The sequence below is a fragment of the Sylvia atricapilla genome, chromosome 6 (assembly GCF_009819655.1).
Source record: "Sylvia atricapilla isolate bSylAtr1 chromosome 6, bSylAtr1.pri, whole genome shotgun sequence".
NCBI classification, from domain to species: Eukaryota; Metazoa; Chordata; class Aves; order Passeriformes; family Sylviidae; genus Sylvia; species Sylvia atricapilla.
The window spans coordinates 2465622-2485378 of NC_089145.1; the positions used below are offsets into that span (position 1 = coordinate 2465622).

The 19757-nt window shown below is 36.3% G+C and overlaps 1 protein-coding gene and 1 long non-coding RNA gene across 2 annotated transcripts in view; one reads left to right on the plus strand and one right to left on the minus strand.

The window, feature by feature from the left end:
- Positions 1-19757, minus strand: part of ANO3 (anoctamin 3) — a 79206-nt gene that overhangs the window by 33930 nt on the left and 25519 nt on the right. Inside the window, exons 6-11 of the mRNA XM_066320469.1 lie at positions 17053-17097; positions 11313-11444; positions 9913-10019; positions 8454-8509; positions 5980-6101; positions 4631-4765 (exon numbers count right to left, since the gene is read on the minus strand). Coding sequence (XP_066176566.1) covers positions 4631-4765; positions 5980-6101; positions 8454-8509; positions 9913-10019; positions 11313-11444; positions 17053-17097 — 597 coding nt within the window. The remainder of the gene's footprint in view (positions 1-4630; positions 4766-5979; positions 6102-8453; positions 8510-9912; positions 10020-11312; positions 11445-17052; positions 17098-19757) is intronic.
- Positions 1-19757, plus strand: part of LOC136362165 (uncharacterized) — a 123499-nt gene that overhangs the window by 8167 nt on the left and 95575 nt on the right. The window lies entirely within an intron of this gene.

Below are 19757 nucleotides of genomic sequence, written 5' to 3' on the forward strand. Positions count from 1 at the left end.
TTAAGAATCCTAAGACTGAAGAAGATGAAGTCACTGTTTTCACTGGGACCATTTGTATTCAAAGCATAGTACACAGCTAAGTGTCCCAACGAAGGCAAAACAGAACAAAAGTGCAAAAATTTAAAGCAAATTTTAACTGCAGTGAATAAGCTTCCTGAAGAATCTCAGCAAACAACTTTCTCTATGCTTTAGCAATGATGACATGCCTGAAAATGATCCTGACACACTAGGGAAGCAGCAGTATAACACAAGTGCCAGGAAAGCCCACCTAATTTGTTTTAATAAACATGGCACTTTCACCTCTCCTTCTCATAAAAATTGTATTTAAACTTCTAACACTGCTTGGAAGATCATGCTTATTTCCAAATTAGTGCATCTATTAAATACTTTCTGGCATAACAGTAGACATAAATAAAAGATTAAATGTAAGTATTAAACATTGGTCATATTTCATGTAACACCAGAATTATGAATTCACTGAAACTCTAAACAAAAAGTGAAGCAGACAAAGAAATCATCCCGAGTAACTGTTAAGCCAGAATGAGCACACACAGTCATTTCAGAGTTACAGAGTTACAGAAATTTTAGTGTGTGTCACATTAGAGAGTTTTTTTGCTTATATTTTCATTCAAATTATTAAACGAGAAACATCACATTTTAACCACGTTATAATGGTTTGGCAATAATGGAAACTTCTATCAATTATAAGGCCAAAATGTACTGTACTTTGAATTTAATTTCAAGATGATAAATACTATAATTCCTCTGAGTTAAAGTGCTACTTTGCTACATATCCTGAGTTAAAGTGCTGCTTTGTTTTCAATAACACACGAAGTTTCACAAAATTATACTGACAGGGATAGGCCACATGCTTTTGGCACTACTTTGCAAAAGCAGTAACATTTGTTACACAAGTGTTTGTGACAGGCACCATGTCAATTGTTATTGCAACTCAAGTCTTCAGTAGAAGAGCAAAATAAGCTGCTTTGTCCTGTTTTCACCTATATATCCGAAATCTGCCTAAAGCACATGGTGCAAAGACAGCTCCAGCTATGCTGTGTTCATGCCTGGCATTTCTGTTTGATTGACAATAAAGGAACAATTTATAACAGTGATAATTAACGATATCTATAACACATTCTAAACCAAACTCTTTCAAACCATCAGATTTACTTTTAGAGAGACTAACCAACTTGACATCTATCTTGAGAATAAAGATAGGTAATAGATATTGCACCTAATTTGTCCAAAGAGTCCAAATGATAGAATTTCTGTAGGACTATTTAAGCCCTTCTGCTTGACTATAACTTCATATTTCTTCCAGTTTAGCTCAAGGAGGGCACTTGGATCAAAATCTTTTCAAAAGTGTATGAAACAAATACAATTCACATTCTCCATTTTTGTTTCTGCACATCCAAATTCTATTAAATAATCCAAATGTCCTGGTAGCTACTGTTGAGTTTCTTCAACAGAAATTCTCTGGATTTTTCTCTTGGTTACTTTCTTTTCACAATGGAATCCTGCAACGAGCTGCCAACACTACAAACTCAGTACCCTGGGGGATCTCAGTGCTGCCTTATGGAAACCACAATATTACCAAGCTTGATTCCAAACCCATGCAAGACAAAAAACATCTTCCATTTTAATGTGCATTTCAGTAACACTGCCTAGCTTATGCAATTATTTTGTGTCAAGAAAGAGACATGTGTAGAATGCAGAAGCTTCTGCTTCTAAGCATGGGACAGACATGCATATTTTCTTATCACACTGTATAGTCTCTGATGCCACAGTATTCAGGGTTTTTGTCTTCCCATCTCATTTCAAGTCCCTCTTTCCTGTACAACACACTGAAATAATCAAATTATTCAACCAGATCTGAAAGTTTATTGTTTCTCTGAAACTGTAACTGACCAAGGAAGAGAGACACTATGACAAGAGGCAAAAGTCAGTATGAGAGGGTGTGCTGGTTTTGCACCGATTGAAGAAAACCTGCGGCAAAACCAACCTGCGCCTAGCTTTGAATACTGTGGAACCAATTAAAGAGCTGGATATGCCTCTGGGCCTACACAGGTTAAAAATGGGGGAGAATCTCTGGAAGCTCTCTTTTCTTCCGACCTGGGAAGAGATCACTGGGTGCCAGTGGGATGAGTCCCACTGTGCTGCGTGGCCGCTGGGGCTGGCTGGGCCCTGGTGCTCTGCAGCCCAGGTGAGGCCGTGCCAGGGGAAAGGAGCAGAGAAGGTCCTGTTATCATCCTGCTGATGAAACCCACACAGATTGCAGCTGTGGGGCTGCCACAGGGCACACGGTTAGGACTTCTGCAATAAGCCATCCTCTGACAGTATTTTGGAATGAGCACTGGCAAATGATAGCTATAATAAATATATGAATGGTCACCTCCCCTTGTAGGCATATAAGGCTTACATGGGAGTTTACCTAACTTTCAGTCTCTTGCTTCTGAAATAGAGCCCAGAGACCTGGGGCACACTGGTACTCTGTGTAGCACAGCACGACAGTGAGGTGCCTCAGGATGAGACCCAATACAACCAACCCCCACAGGCACAAACTAAAATGTGTTCTGTCTATGTTTTGTCTGCAGCTATTAAGCAGTAGCCAAGGGAAAAACTGAGGAGAGAAGCCCTCAAAAGCTAGCCTACCCCTCTGCTCGTGATTTACAACACCCTGCAACCTTCAGCAAGGAAGATAATTCTGCATTCTTCTGTTAAACAGGAGTTGTATCTTCAAGTCTTCCTGGGAGAAGCATATAACACATAGGAGGTGGTTGTCCTGCTCTGTTCTGTGCTGCTGCAGTCTCACCTAGAATACGGTGCGCACTTTTGGGAGCCACAATATAAGAAAGATATAAAGCTCTTAGATGGTCTCCAAAAAAGGGCCACAAAGATGGTCAAGGGCCTAGAGGGGAAGCCATATGAGGAGCAGCCGAAATCACATGGCTTGTTCAGCCTGGAGAATAGGAGGCTGAGGGGAAATCTCACAGGAATCTAATAGCTTAGAGCTTCCTCTTCTTTCTGGAGACCAGTGATAGAACTAGAGGGAACATAGGGAGCTGTGTCAGAGGAGGCTTAGGTTAGATGTTAGAAAAAGGTTTTTCAGTCACAGGGCAGCTGGGAACTGGAACCAGGAAGGTAGTCACAGTCCCAAGATCAACAGAGTTCAAAAAGTATTTGGACAATGATCTCAGGCACATGGTGAGATTCTTTGGGCTGTCCTATGCAAGCCCAGGAGTTGAACTTCAGTGATCCTTGTGAATCCCTTCCAACCCAGGATATTCTATGATTCTTTGATATAAAAGCACATAATAGCTTACAGTTTGAAAGAATGAAATGATTAGAAATTCTTTCCCTTCTCTCGGGAAGCTGCCAATGATACACCTTTTTTCTCCCACCAGGAAGAAATACTAAGCTATACTTTGATAATAGTAGATTATGACCCCTTGTTCCCCCTTTGTTGGAACTGTGCCATTGTACACTGGACAAATACAAGATTGATAGTTCAACAGCTGTGGTCCCTGTGCTCTAAGAACAGGCTGATCCTTGACTTTAGATCCACTGCATTTTGAAGACATTATGGTGAAAAACAGTTCTAATTCAGAGAACAATATCTTAAAGATAGCACCGATTCCTGGCTGTTAAATTTATTGCATCTAACTGTATTTAATGTGGTTTGAATTCGTACAGTTTCTCAGGAATTTGCTGCAAAAAGCAAGATTTAAAAAAAGTGTTCATTACAGCACTGTAGAATATAATAACTCACTGTGAAATAAAAGTTAAAAAAAACCCTCCTTAGATAAAACTTGGATAGAGTCTTGCTCAAAGCCAGAGAAACAACATTTTCTGTGAAATCTGACTCCAAGTATGCACACAGCCTAAGCACCCAAACTGCTTGGAGCAACAGCTGCAATTTTAAGAGCATTGACACTTATACTGTCTGACAACATCTAATGGAATACTCTGCAACAGGTGGATGCTCAGTGAGTTCCTAGAAGTACAGTCAGCACTTAAGCACCCTCATCACAACATCTAAATTGACATAAACCCTTCTCAGAGCAAAATCACAAAAGGGGGAAACTTGAAAATTTGGTTCATTTCACATGCTTGTAATCTCCCTGAAGCTAAGTCTCCTGGCTGCAAGTTACATTGACACAGATAAGAATTTTATTAGACTCCAAGTTTACCACTATTAACGAAAAAGGAATAAAAGACATAGGCAAAAGTTGAACTTTCGTAGCTGTACTACACTCTGGACGTTATAGCAAGATGGAGGCAATGAGGGAATATGTCTGGTTTTTCACCCATTAGCCTTAATTAGATGAACAACTATTGCAGTATCTGCAACATGAGAATTGATCCTTACAGACTGGTCTGTTTTTCCTTAATGGGAATCACTGCAGATGCAGTGATAAGAATGCCCACTGCCAGCAGCACACATCTGGCTTGATGCAAAGCAAATATACAAAGTGTAAATACTTGACTCAAATACCCAAGATTCTATTGTAGTTATTTTTACATTATTACCATATCTGCAAAACATTTAAAAGTACAGTAATCTAAGTTGTGCCAGACTGTTCTTAATTTTTAACAGACTATTACATGTTATTAAATAAAATTTTACCTTACTTGGCTGGAATCCATAGTAAATAATCCATAGAGGAAAACAAAGAGCCCAACCAGGGCAGCAGGAATAAGCATTCCAGTATACCATCCCAGCCAGGCAAAATACAGTCCAATTTTTTCACCAAAGTATCGCCTGCATGAAAAGGAAACACATATATTGTTTAAAACTAAATTTTATGGTGACCTCTATCTATCTCTACTGTGACAGTAGTAGAATAATTCTAACAAGGAACTACCAGAACAAGTTAATGGCAAATTTGTCTCTTTGGAAAACAGATTTTTTTCAGGATAGGATAATGTTTTAGTGACACTAATTGCAGATTTATTAGAGAAAGGATATAACTGAACTGCCTCTGAAATTTTTGTGTCCTTGTGATGACTAAGTAGATGGACTAGTAGCAAAATTATTAAACAAAGGGCAGATACATAGAGAAAGAGATAGACAGATAGACAGACAAACAGATGTACACAGACACAAAAAATCTGGAAAGGGATAAAATTGTTTAGTATGACCTACGTATTCAATTTAAAAAAGAACAAAGTTTTTAAAAATGTTATCTAACGCTCTAATTTATGGTAGATAATCATACATAGATAATATGACATATTTCAAGCTACTCTTAGTGAAAACAATGCTCTGAAAACACAAGCTGAAGACTGAACTTTAAATCTTCAGAACGTGGGTATCAATTGCTAGAACAGATGAAATAGCAGTGATCAGAAAGTCAGTCAAGGATGATACAGCATGAAATTGTCCCCTGGCACATGCTTTACTCCATCAATAATTGGTCATGACTCAGATCAGGAATAAAAACTTACAGCAAGGAAAATGAACTATTGGTATTCAATGCAGAGGAGGAAACTATGAAACACAAATACTACCATTATCTAACTTAAATTATATATATTTCTCTATTTTACATTTGGTAACCTGTGACACTAAGTTTAAGACATATAAATAAGAGTTTATTTAAACCCACATGGAAAGGTGAAAATGGGGTTGCATTTTAAGTCCTCTGCATCTGGTAACTCTGACTGTCCATGTGGATCAGAGTCCACTCTCAAAGGTGCTCTCACAAGCAGCATCTCTGATCAGCAGACCACATTATGAGTTTGTATTTTAAGTTTAACACTGCTGAGCAGTTGGAACTACATGTACTTTATGCAGACTCATTCGGGATTAACCTACAAAAGACCACCCAAAAGAGGCAACTTAAGAGAATCCCAGCCTTACCCAATAATAGGGAATATCTGAATGTTATAGGAAAGCATAAGGAGTTTATGAATATAATTAGCACACTGTTGCCAGGCTTTTTGTATCTGAGAAAATCTTCAAAGTATGAATACCTGATTAAATCCAGAGGCTGGTATTTGTACCACATTCCCCATCGTGCCCAACGCTCATACAAGAGGTGTCTGTGATTCTGTGCTCCGTGGGTTTTGATGGGATGTCTGCTTTTGTGACTTCCCTGAAAAAAACCAAAAAGAAATGTAAGTATGTTACTAGGCTCTATTGAAAATGTTTAAGTTTCTTAGGTATTTTTTTTCTTATAATTTTAATAGAAATGTTCTTTATATTTAATAAATAGGTCTCTTATTCTGGGCACATCTGGAACATCATCAGGAGCTAATGTAAGCCTGACATAAGAGACAGGGTCACATACACTTTTGAAATGGCCAGTTTCTCTCATAATTAATGACTGAAACATATTAATTGAAGACTTTAAGAAGTACTCAACTCTTTATATGACCTTTTGATTCTATTTCACTAATAGATACCTACTTGTATGATTTCACCTATTTAAATTTTTCAAGAAATTCTTGTGCTATATTTTTATTTCTTCTATAAAATTTTAGAAATTTCTAGTAGGTCAGCTCTCTTCTCCTAGACATTTTCTATTATTTTCTTTCACTACTGTTGAAGGCATAGAGAAATGTAATATTTCTGTGGTACATACTTCCTAAGATGAAGGAAGCAGAATTGGCATTATTTTGAAGCTACACAGGACTCTTGAGGAATTAAAAGCAAAACAGAGTCAGTCTGATTCAAAAGGAGTCCTTCCAGGCCATGTATGACATTTACAGACCACCTAACAGACTAAAAGAATAGTCTCATGCTTGGCAGACAAAAGGTAACAGACAGATTTGCTAGAACAGTCTTGAGCAGAATCTCTTGCATTTGCAATTTTGCTCCAATTCTGAAGTCAGACATATCCCTTAGTCAAACTTTTTCCCAAAAAAACTTCTATCACTCAGCTGTGGTAAAGAAAATATTTCATCAGTTGACTGCAAGTGAGCCAAGTCATCTCTTCTGAGGAGAGCAGAGTTCTCTAGTGCCGTACTTCAGTTAGTGATCAGACAGATTCTTGACCCTGGTAGATCTTGGCAACTAAGACATTTAGATTTATCACGTAATTGAAATCTTGAGCATTCCCCACAGTTCAAAGAACACCATTAACTTGTTGCAATCTGCTGATTCTCTGACTTGAGACTTATGAGTTAGAACCAAAACTAAACACAGCAAAGAGTCCAAGTCTAGTCCTTTCTCCTTACAGTCAGCAAAGCAGCATACCAAAGATGTTAACACCGAGTGTGACCTTTGCAGCATCTAGGAACACCTAGGAAGAGAACATCAACTTATTCTCACAGTAGGCTGGATAAATGACTGCAAAGCATTACCCAGTATTACATGTTTTAATTTTTTTCCTGCTTCTTTCTGCACTGATATCCATAAAAGAGTCCAACTCTCAGCATTCCCACTGGGACTGAATTTTCACTCTTATTTGTTCATGTGGGAAAGAAAAAAATATAAAATTAATTGAGTGTTCCTCTACTAGTCCTTAGCATCAGTCAAGCAGCAATTAAGATAAGAGTGGCTTAAAAATATGATTTCACTAATTTTAACTGAGATGTGGAAACAGTAGCTTATGCCATAACAAAGGAACATATCAAATGATTATGACAGCATGGCTTTGATGCCAGAGAAAGCTTCACAGGCTTTTCTGGTTGTACAGCCAGCTTTTCCCTGAAGTCAATAATGCATAGCTGAAGCACTAGCAGTGATCTTACATTATTTATCTAAAATATTCTTTCTCTGTATTCCTAGTACTTAAAAATTAAAAAATTACTCTCAGCCATTTGTAAACCCTTTGAAATATGAAACCAAGTCACAGTATTCAGCTGAAATACCCAGAGTTCAGAGCTGCAATTACCATGCTCCTGAGAGCATTTCAAAGATTGAAGATGGGTGGCTTGCTTCTTCAATGTCAAAAGATTTTCTGAAAACCCTCTTAAGTCATACACAGATTTTTAGTTTATTTTGTGGATTTACAGTCTTTAGTCAACTTTAAACTACTGGAAAAAGTATTGTCAAGTAGAAATTATCCAGAACTATTCTGAAAATACTAAACAGGAAATAATTAAGCAGTCTCCCTAACTGTGATCAAGTGGCCAAGCTATTAGAAAACAAAACCTTATGTAACTGTCAAGAAAAATAATTTATTACAACTAACTGGAACAATTTGGAACTGATACTCTCCTCAAGAACTTAACAGGCAATATCCAGTTCATAAAAAAATCAGAGAATAATTATAATATCCTAGTCCAATCAGAAAATGTTCCAGGGTGCTATTACAATATCCAAATTATCTAAATACAGAATTTTAAGAGTCAATATTAAAGTAAAAGTTATAAATAAAAGAAACGTCAACAAATTACAGTATGAAATTAAAAGTCTGCAGGACAAAATTAAAGTAAGTCCCAAACCACTAGTGCAAGCTTTAATCTAAATATTAAACTAAAAATCAAATTAACTAGGTTACCTCATGTGGTGGAAATGCTGCTTCATATGTTCCATTATTTAGTAACCTATTAATACCTAAAAAAAACCCCAAAAAAGCATTAGTCCTGAATATAATTTTTTATACATTTTTCAAGTACTGTGAATTTTCAAGTTACATTTGAAGAATGTAACCTAGTGTGAAATGATAAGAATACTGCTAAAGATGACAATCAAGAATCCCACCAACTACTTCAGTAGTTATTGTGTACCCTTCAAGATTTCTGGGTCTGTCAAACTAGACAGCAACTTGCCAAAGTCTGCAACCTTTCTCTCAGGGTTGAGTGCTTGTACCAGATTGAATACATAGTGAGAAGATAGTTTCATGTACATTGTATTCCTCAGAGCACATAATACAGATTTTGTGGGTGACCAGATGATCTGATACATACAGACAGTGGTATGGACGGACCATACCTTGAGGCAGTGAAAGCCCTGCAGGGTTAAAAGCTAATGTGGTATTTTTAAATATAAGCCAGCTGACAATTTCTTATCAGAGCAGTGCTCTGTGCCAGACTGTTTACTGCATTTTGGATCAGCTCCTGGAATCTGCCTAAAACCAGGTTTGTTGTACTAGCACAGCACATTATAAAAATGAAAAAATAAATAACCATTGACAAGTACAATAAAAAGATTCAGTAGCCTTTAGGAGCAGATCTGTAGCCAAAAGTTTCCCCAAGAAACAGTTATGTATGATGGAATACAGATTTGCTTCTTCAAATATACAAATTATACTAAACTAATCTCATAATGAAATTTGCCATTGTCAGCTGCAAAAGCGTTAGATATGAACACTTACTCTCCCTGCTTTTCTTACTACTGCTTTTGTTCAGAAACTCAAGCAACAGCTTTCTGTAACTGCCATCATCCAAGCCTCTGCATATATAATCCTTTATTTAATTCCTGCAGAAAAAATACAAAACCATGCATACATCCCCTGATCATTGAAAATGAAAATGGGTAATTAGACCTTCTAAAAACTAACAGCGTTTTATGAGTGTTGATATAAATCGAATTTAGTCTTCAGATAAACTGTCTCTGAGCTACACAGAGACCTCAAATAAATCAAGTGTAGCACACATTGATTCTGCTGGACTGAAACGGATGGACAACAGCTGAAATACGAGGATCAGTCCTTGAAAACACTGTCAGCTTTCTGATCTTAATGTAACCCTCACCGTGGCCCTCAAAAATGTAAGTTACAATAATCTCTCAATTTTATTATAATGAATGAATAATTAAGTTAAAATACTGCAGATTTTCACTGAGATGTTTAGGTAGAAAATAGTGGGACAATGTTTCAACTCTGTAGCTGTATGAATGAAAATATTTCAAAAAATAGGAAAAAATTAACTGAGTTTATTCAAAAGATATTTTTTTCAGGCAATTAAAGATGAAAACTTTTATAGCTATGTGTTAGGTAAAAAATAGAGCATTCTCACCCATTTTGGATTTCCCATCTTCATACTTAGTTCTCTGTAGGACATGATGCACAATTCTACTTCTTGTGGAATTGCTGAAGAAGCTGTCTTTGTTGTTTATCGTAAAACTATTAAAATAATTAACGTCTTAATATTGAAAATAATGCACACACATTGAAACATAGCTGTTCAAGTGGGGTTCTTTTACAATGATTTATTGGATGTTTATATTCCTCAGACATAAGATTTTACACCCTTACAGCAGGTCCAATAAAGTTACCCTTATCACAGATTTTTTTTGGGAAACTAAAACTAAAACTATCCTACTATTTAGTTAATTTCAGTTCTAGATATAATTAATTAAATAAAGATCTTCAATTACAGTAGTGACCTTAAACTCAAATTACTTATGAGCTGACAGTTGCCTATGCAGTGGAACTACACAACTATTAAAAAAACCCAAACAACCATGCACTGGAGACTTGGGTAGCAGCTCCACAACCATTTTCCCTTAGAGGATCTTAGGATGGAGCCAGGTAAAGCATCCTTGGCCAGATGGCTCCATTCTGGACACCAGAAATCTGATATGCAGGAGCTTCTTCTTGCTCAGCTCTGCAGAAGTGATATTATTACAATTAATTACATCAGCTGAGCTGATTGAGAAGAAAACACCAAAAGCAGGGGACTGACCCAGTGCAGTATGGTAAATCGCTGAAAAAAAAAATTGAGTTTATAATGTAATTATTCTGTTTTTCTGGAATAAAGTCAGTTCACTACCATTAAGTTTCTTTAGTGAGCAGAAAAATTCTGTTTATCCTCATTCATATTTCTACTTTAACTTTTCTCTCCTAGAACAGTTTTCACAAAATAACTTTAAACCTAAGAAACAGGAATTTAAAATCTAACTTTATAGATACTGAAAAAAATTATGTCACAGTTTAATTATAGCATCGTCAACATATCGTTTTGTTGTATATATTTTTGCATTTTCAGAGGCAAAACACCTTTTTAAATGCAGATCTGATAAGAGAGAAAAAAATCATCACTGGTTTTAGCTTGTTTCCAGAGCTCCAAATTTCAACAGCTGCATCAGGTTTTGCCTAAGTAAAATAAGTAATAACCACAGAAAACTCGAGCAAGTATTTGCATTTTGTAACATAAGGGAAAGAAAAAACCGAAAGACTTCTAAACTAAAATGGCAACATTCATTTTTCAGTCAAATTTCAGACGATGTTACTGAGTGACCACCAAATAGCAAGTAACACAGAGTAGATTTTCACTTTAAGAGAATAATACGAAACATGATGCTTGGTATTGCCACCGACCATCTGTTGGGAGCGACCTCTGTGGTACTTGCTTGGAACTGAGAAAAGAGGAAATCCTTGTGGTCTCTGGCACTGCTTTTCAATCCCAGCACTTACTGGTGAATGCGGGCACGGCTAAAGGGTGCTGTGTAGCAATCTGTTTCTTCTAGATCAGGCAGGGCCTCCTTATCAAGCTTCATTGGATTTCTTGGCAACCAACTCTTCAGCTCTCTAATATTCCTCTGCAAACTGAGGCAATAACAAGTCAGATTTACACACTAAAACAACACCTTGTTATTTCTATCTCCGGCATTGTATATTTAGTGACATCATACTAGAAATGAAATAAAATGAAAGCAGGAAAGTTACACATTAGGTAAGCAGAAGAAAATACGGAGTTAAAAAGCAAAATGAACAATATTTATTTGCAATTCATCTTGAATGCTTTACTTGAGTAAAACTCATCCTGGAATTAGTGGGATTATGGCTCAAAATGGGACTGCAGTATTGAGTCTGGAGAAATTAATTTTCCAGGGTAGTTCATCTGGCAGAACAGATGCTTATGCTTTAGTCAAGATGCTATCTAGCTGCACTGAACAAAGCTAGTGAAACTCTCTTGCCTGGCAATGTGGACACTAAAAATCATAAAATTTTAAAAGTAAATTCGACAGTGCTAAGGGATCAGATTGTGGTTTTCTGATTGCAACAAAGTTTTCCCCCACAAAGTTTTCTTAAAAATCCAAGAACTGATATTGCCTTATGAACCAGTATACCTAAATGTCAAATAAAATAAAGGATATGTGACACAAAAATGGTTATGCGGTATTTAGGCAAAAAATGCCTAGACATGGCTTCCTCCAGGTTCCTCAAAATTGATACTAAAAAACACAAACAGAACATCAATGTCATATCTGCAATTAAACTATATTCTGGCAACATATTTTTTTTTCTTTACTGGCACCTTGCCTAAATGATGTCTCAGGACATAATTTATGCACGGGTAAATCTAGTCAAGTGCAGTTAATTTTCAAGCCAATGCTCACTTCAATTTTGTGCTCCTTGCTCACCTATACCGTTTCATATTCAACTGCAATGCAACATGGTTATTTAAGGAGTAGATCTCAAATTAAACATGCTATATCATGTCAGAAAAAGCACATCAAATTTAAGAAATTTGAGAGAACCATTCTCTAAATAGTATTTGTTTCAGTGGAATTTGGGTTCTACTCAATTAATACGTATGCATGATATATAAAGTATATATATTTTATATCCACAAGAAGTGTAAAGCTAAGCAACAATTTTTTTTTCTCTTAGGTGAATACTTCATTGCCTTTGCTAAGCAGAAGCAGTTACACATTTCATAATGGCCATAGTAAAAAGTTATATTTCATAATGTTAATAATATTTCATAATGTGAATGAACACAATTTCCTGATGTTCATAGTAAAGACTAATAAGTGATGACATGGTAAATTGCTCTCAGGCAACAAAGTGACCCTTATGAAAATGCACTTCTTGTTATCAAAATCAGCAAAAAACCATCTACCCCTATTTCACACAGCATCAGATAGAAACTTTAGTCAAATGTGGGAGAAGGATTTTACAGTTACATTTAAAATTCTCAAAATTTTCTTCTGGCTATATATTGCAAGATAGTGGTGCACATTTTGTTGTAACTGATACTGCACTTGAGGGACACCACTTGTGTTCAACATCAAGCATTATAAGCTAAAGAACACAATATGTTCATGAAATTGAAACACAGAATACAGTTAGTGGATTCCTTAAGTGTCTCCTTGATAATACCTTAATAAGTGAGTTGATTATCTTTATTAGTCCCAGTGGAAGTTCTCATATATATAAGTGGAGTTTTCCCTTTACTCTCTGGAACTCTTATTTCTGTTGTACACTTGCTGACTTTTTAGTCAAAATCCAGAATTCTTTTTTTAATAAGAAAAAGATGAAGATGCATCAGGATGAAGAGAAAATAAATGCCTCTAATTTCAGATTTTTTTTTTTTTATTACAAAAGTAGTTTAGAATTGGTTATGGGGAAAGTCTTGATCATTTCTCCCATACAGAAATCTAAAAAAACAATAGATAAATATTATGTTAAAGAAGATAGCTCTTGTTTAAAATTCATGACTGCTTTTTTTAACACAAAAAGTAGCATTGGAATAGATTCATGCTTGTGTCCACATTACATTTGCAGTTTCTCTTCTGAGACAAAATGTAGTGCCTTTAGTGCTAGATAGCATAGAATATTGCAACTGAGAAAGATATAAAAACAATCCAACAAGAGAGATATTTTTCTTATGTTATTTTACTGTCAAAGAAGAAACTGAATTTTCATGGAGCTTGCCTTTAAATACAAAATTTTGCCTAAATCATCGGATTGAGTATTAGCATTTTTACTCAGTGGCTTTCTGCAGAAGAGGTTGACAGCTGGATTTTGAGCCTGAAGTGCAAGTTAGGTAAAGGAGCAGCTGATAAGATCCGTGTTTACCCCCGAAAGGAATTTTACCAAGGTCGTTAGCATGGAAACAGAGAAGAAAAGGAGAAGAAGATAAACAGAAGAAACCTGCAGCTACAAGAAGTATTTTTAGAAAAGTTTCGTGAATGCTAGCTGAAAACAGTGGTGGAGACTGCTTTGTACCAGTGAACGCTGCGTTGATTTATTGTAACCAATTAATAAAACGTAAACTCTGCTAAGGATGAATAAAAGACAACATGCATCATAAACCAGCGAAACATTCTGAAGTTTTAACACCCCATTCTGTGTGTCCTGGTCGTCTCAAACACCTACAGCTTTCTAGCTTAAAAGTAGCAGTTCAAACAAATTCCTGACAATTTATTCAATGTAGTCCATTTAGCAGCAGTAAAAGCAGAGAGAGCTGCTCTGGGGCAATCAGTAGTTCAGGCAACCAGTTTAAAAATGTCCCAGTGGAATGGTGCTGCAAAGTCACGGGATATTGCTTCAGGTATGCTTTTATTGAAACCACTCCAGCTGGTACTACTGGAACACTATGCACCTTGGACCAAGCGGTAGTACTCTGAAATGCATGTGTATTTCATTCTTAGCTATACAATTTAATATTTTATGAAGACACTTGTAATTTCAGCTTTGTTCAATTTCCATTCTCAGTTGTACCATTCTTATTTATTTGTTTGGTTCATACTCTTTTGTAAAACAAGTTCATCCAAAAATCCTGGCAGATTACATTTACTCAACAGACTGCAATGCAAAGGAACACAGTCTATAGATGATCTTAGCATTATCTGATCAAACACATGGAATGAGATACCAGAACTATGCAGCTTCAGCAGTCATGTTAGGGAGTTTTGACAGCAATCATCAGTAGTTTGCTTGGTGCTTGTGTCTCTCAAGACTTGACAGAAGTGTAAACCATATCCCACCAAGTTACATGGGCATGGTGTGTTTCCATGTACTGTAATGGGAAACACGTTAGGGTTGACAGATTCAACATATAGACACAATTATCACCAAAAAAAAAAAAAAAATAAAAAAAAATTATAATACCTTTGTTTAATGGAACGACATCAACAATTTCACTTCTGTGTGGAGACTGGAATCCAAGATTTGAAAAGTCCTTTTGCAAATCAAACTTACTGTGGGTCAGGTGCCAAACAAAGTCATTTTTGGTTCTCTATCCTTAGAAGTATTAAGATATTTCAACATTTTGGAGGGTAGAGTGAAGCTGCATCCTAAGACAACTATGTTTTAATTTACTCTTCCTTGATGCCATCCTTTGCCAGTGTGAAGTCAGCTGGTCCAATGTGACAATTACAAGACAGTTTTACCAGATTATTCAGTGAACAATCTGAGAGTTCAAACAATTTTTGATACCTGCCCTATTTAAAGGTTTATTTCTTACCTTTGAAAAGAAGGCAGCTTTCTAAATACTGCTCATAATGAATATGATAAATTTATTACTATAGTGTGATTCTACCAATTGAAAAGTAGCTTCATAAAATTAAATACAATGTTATGGCCTTTTTAAAGATGTACAAAGAAATAGAGAGACACCAAATAGGTACCACATAAAAGAAATTAAGTATTACATTTTTCTTGTCTTTTTATTCATGCACTTAATAATCCTCTGCAGACCTTTTAAAGAACATTTATATATATATATATATGTATCATATCACTGTGTCAATAAAGTTAGAGAAATGTACATGTCACAGCAGGTCTAATATACTAGCATTAGTCTGTATTCTTAAATTATAGAAACTTTTTAACCTTAATATTTTGATATACAAGAATTTTAATATAGTTCTTCATTGTACCTCATATAAACTCTACTTAGAAATTTTAACAAGAGATTAAATAAATGACAGAGAAGCAGTTAAGCTTGAAAAGTTGTAAGATGAAAGGTAACAATGACAGCTGTAGAAGTTAAAGTATGCATGCCATGTATATGTCAGCAATTTTAGAGCTGGCTTTCAATTTTAAATATAGCTTCTTAATTTCTTTTGTTTCACACAATCCCTTTGTGCACTGAATTATATAAAGTGCCAGAAAATGTATGCATAAAAATATTCATATCCAAATTCTCACAAAGTAAATCACAGGTAAAAGCATTTATGTCCAATACAAAATCAATCTGGCATGGAAATTACTTATTACTTGATTCACAGGTACTGTGCAACTGAAGTTGCATCTTTCAGACATCTGTCCTTCTAGATAAGGAAAACAAAATTCAGGTAATATCCAGGACTCAGCAGATGGATTACAGATGAAATGAGACCATTTTGAAGTAAAGCTTGTTGATTTTGCTTTTTAATAAAAGCGTATCACTTAGACTTTTCATAATGCGTGCTAAAATGGAGCAAGCATGCGAACTGGGAAGAGGACAAAACGCAGTTGTAAATCTATGTTATAAATTGGTTTATTTCAACATATTTTTCAGCTTATATGTTTAAAGTTTCCTCACTTTACCATTCAACATTCTGTTGTTGTTAGCTGATCATCTTGGAAACTGTTATCATGAGACTCCCTAAATGGTTCCAGAGAAATGAGAGCTCTTTACCATCTAAAGTAACAATAAGAGAACCTAAATCAAAAGTCATTTCATCTCAAGAAAACCTGTGATAGGGAGCTCTTTCAGGAGATTTCCAACATGTGAAATATTTTCATGTATCTTTTCCACTGGGGATTAGAATTTACAAGACATAATTATGTCTGACTAAAGCGATACCGGGGGTAGCTACAGCTCACTGTCTCCCATTCTCACTTCCTAGCACTCCCAGGCTCCGTCCACCTGCCCCTGTGGCCTCTTGTACCCTTCCTCTGGCTGACAAACACACTAACAGCAGCAGCAGCAAGCTGCAAGTGAGTTTTGCAAGTTGTGACTGCAGCTAGCAAATAAAAATTCAAAGCAGCCTTCAGCATGTGGCATTGATTTGTTCCTGCTCACACAGGAGAGGAAGTATGTTTGCACATCTAAGGAAGTAGCTGACTGCCAGAATCTGTGACACACGCCTCAAAAGCATCCTTCATGCTAAAGAAGTATGCCTTCATGTCAACAGATACAGTGGCAGAGATAGATACGGAATTAAATCTTTGCTGTGAGGATGAGGTCTCTTTTTTTTTGTTTGTTTGTTTCCATGGCATAAACATTTTTACATCTCTAAATTGAGAACCGGCAAAGATTTAAAGCACTGCACCTTGTTACAGAAGAATATTTTAACACTTTGAGCTGACATATTTTGAGTTTTCAGGAAAATAATCTAGTTTTCCAAGTTTCATGGATAAATTTACAACTGCGAATGGGTTTTCTTTAGCAGGGTGACTATCTGACAAAATTAGAAGCTACATATCACCCACCAACCTGCCCATGGTTTTGCTCCTCCAGTCAGTGTAATAACATTTTTTCCTGAAAGAACAGCAAAAATCAGGCTGAGATTAATCGAGTAGAAGAAAGTTGGAAAAGATAAATATGTTACAAAGGAATGCTAGACATTTTAAAACATGCAATTTCATAGACTAAAGAGTGAAAAACACTTTAAAAAGGCAATTTAGAGTAAGTCATTACAATAACATAAATCCACATTTTTCAAGTTTTGTTTTTGTTCTAAAATTACATTTTAGATTTGTAGCTTCTGACAATAATGACAGTTAATCAATAAGTCATTTAACAGTTCTTTTCTCTCCACCCTTCACCAGTTATAGACTCTTAGAGAAACAACACCAGAAATCCCCAGTAAAGCCTTCCGAGAACAGTTGTTTTGAAACTAAATGGAGATGTATTTGTTGCTTGGTTACATTTTCCACATCTAGTTTCAGTTTTTCGGGCTTTTTTTCTGACCTCCTATAATTTCACATCACATTTCAACTACAGAAAAACCTTGCTATTGCAGAGTCCTCAGGAGTTACCAAGATCTGCAACTACACACCTGAGCAGTATTTGAGATTTATTAAAGCACATTACTTTCACTGAAGATCCAGAGAAAATGACTACATTAAAAAGATTACTAGATTAAAAAGGCACCCTGTCTGGAAAATACATGGCCATTGGAAAATCGTGTATGTACCAATCTGCAGACTGTTGGCAACCTGACACTTGGTACTGCTAGGCAGAACTGTAAATGAAGCAAGGAAGAGTTATTAAAGGGGTTTCAGACTTTTTTTAACAAAACTCTCATTTAATTCCCTTTAGTTACCCTTAGCTGTTTTGCAGGGATGGAGATGATGGAGTTCAGCTAAGTTACAGATATAAATAACTTACTAATTACAAATAATTATTATGCACCACAAGATACTTGTAGACAAGTAAAATCAAAGCTTTTTCTCAGTTCTGGAAACATACAGTAGTTGCATTTCTACTGACAGACCATACAATTAACTAAAACACCTCTAAAAGTCAAAAAACTGTAATTCAGTCATGATCTAACTTTGACACAAGCCCTGTCTGAAACTGTGCACGTGTGCTCCCAAATAAAATAGTGTTGTGTAGCGTTGTGCAGAACAGAGAAATGCTGCTGCCGTCTCGTGGTGTCCCCTTCAGAAGCTGCTCCAGGCTGGCCACAGGAACAGCCCTTTCCAGTCCTGCACACACACACACACCTCAGCAGAGGAAAGACAGGAGGGGCCTCCTGTATGATATTTCCCAGCAAGGTGTATTCCAGCACGCTGAAGGGATCAGGGCAGAAGGCAGAGGACCACGGGCTGCTCAGGGGTTAAGTGTGGGGTCAGTGGCCCAGGATCTGAGGGCACAGGGGCAGTACAAAGGGCAAGGCAGCCTACAGAGGGGTCTGAGGGGTGGACAGCTGGGGAGGGCAGGGGGAACAGGCCAATGGGGGAAGCAATCCAAGACAGATTGGCAGCAGTTCACCATGAAGCAAGTATTCTCTTTCAGTCTAGGCAGGGAACTCTGTGATAAATCTTCCCAGGGCAAAGCCTGGAAGCTTCCCTGAGGGGGCTTTTAGGGTTCCCATATTGCAAAGTCAGCCCTAGATACAAGACAATAATGATTACTACACACTGTCTACTGAAATTTTAGAAAAAAATTCCTTCTGCAATTGAAACACTGAGATTCTATCTATATTACATATATGATGCATATTATATATATATCTCCCAACACATTTTGGTATAATGCCATGCTAAAATAGATCTGGGGATGTGGGTGAATCTCAGAAATATTTTTACTTTTCAGAGACAGAGATAAGTAACCTGCGGGATAATATTCTCTTGATTTTGTTTAGATTCCTGGATTGAGCAAATTGAAACTAAAAGTATGAATTTAATTCTTCATGTGTTATACATGTATTATATTGACACAACTAAAAGTCAAAATTTTGCAAGACTCTGCAAGAGCAAATGAGTATACTACATTAAAATACTGCAAGGAAGGTTATCTGTCATCTTTTACTATAGACATCACCAGTCAGAAACCACTGATAAAACACAAAGTCTAAGAGAAATAATTTGTTTTTTTAGAATTACAGAATATCTCAAGTAAGAAGGACTCACAAACATCATCAAGCTCAACTCTCTTCTCCTCCTAGGCCTACTTAAAACTACCTAAGGATGACTTAGAACTTTTTGGGAGGAAGATACCCTAGTTCACTGAGTAATCACTAACTGTGGGAGAATTGTATAATTTGAGGTTCCTTTGTCCATTGAATGGTTAGGAAAACAATATACACCATCCAGGTAGGAAACATTTCCTCAAAAGAAAGCAAATTTAACACTTCAAACACAAGTGTTTTTAACAGAATACGTAGTTAAACTATAAAATGTGTGGTCAGAGGATGTTGTTACAGGAGTGCAGATTTATATTTTTGCACCCATGAAAAAGACATCCAGGCAAATATGAAAAAAGATGAAAACTTGAACTCTTGTCTCAGCAAGTTTCTAAAGCATAGCCTTCTATAAAAAGTGAAGGTATAAAAAAAAATTGTTCATCTCCTGTAAGGGACACTTTAGGAATGCTGCTGGCAAAGCAGGGCAGACCATTCTTCAATCCTGCTACATTCAGTTTGTGTTTATAACAGAATTGTGTTGAGTCTTCTGTTTTAAAAGGTATAAAAA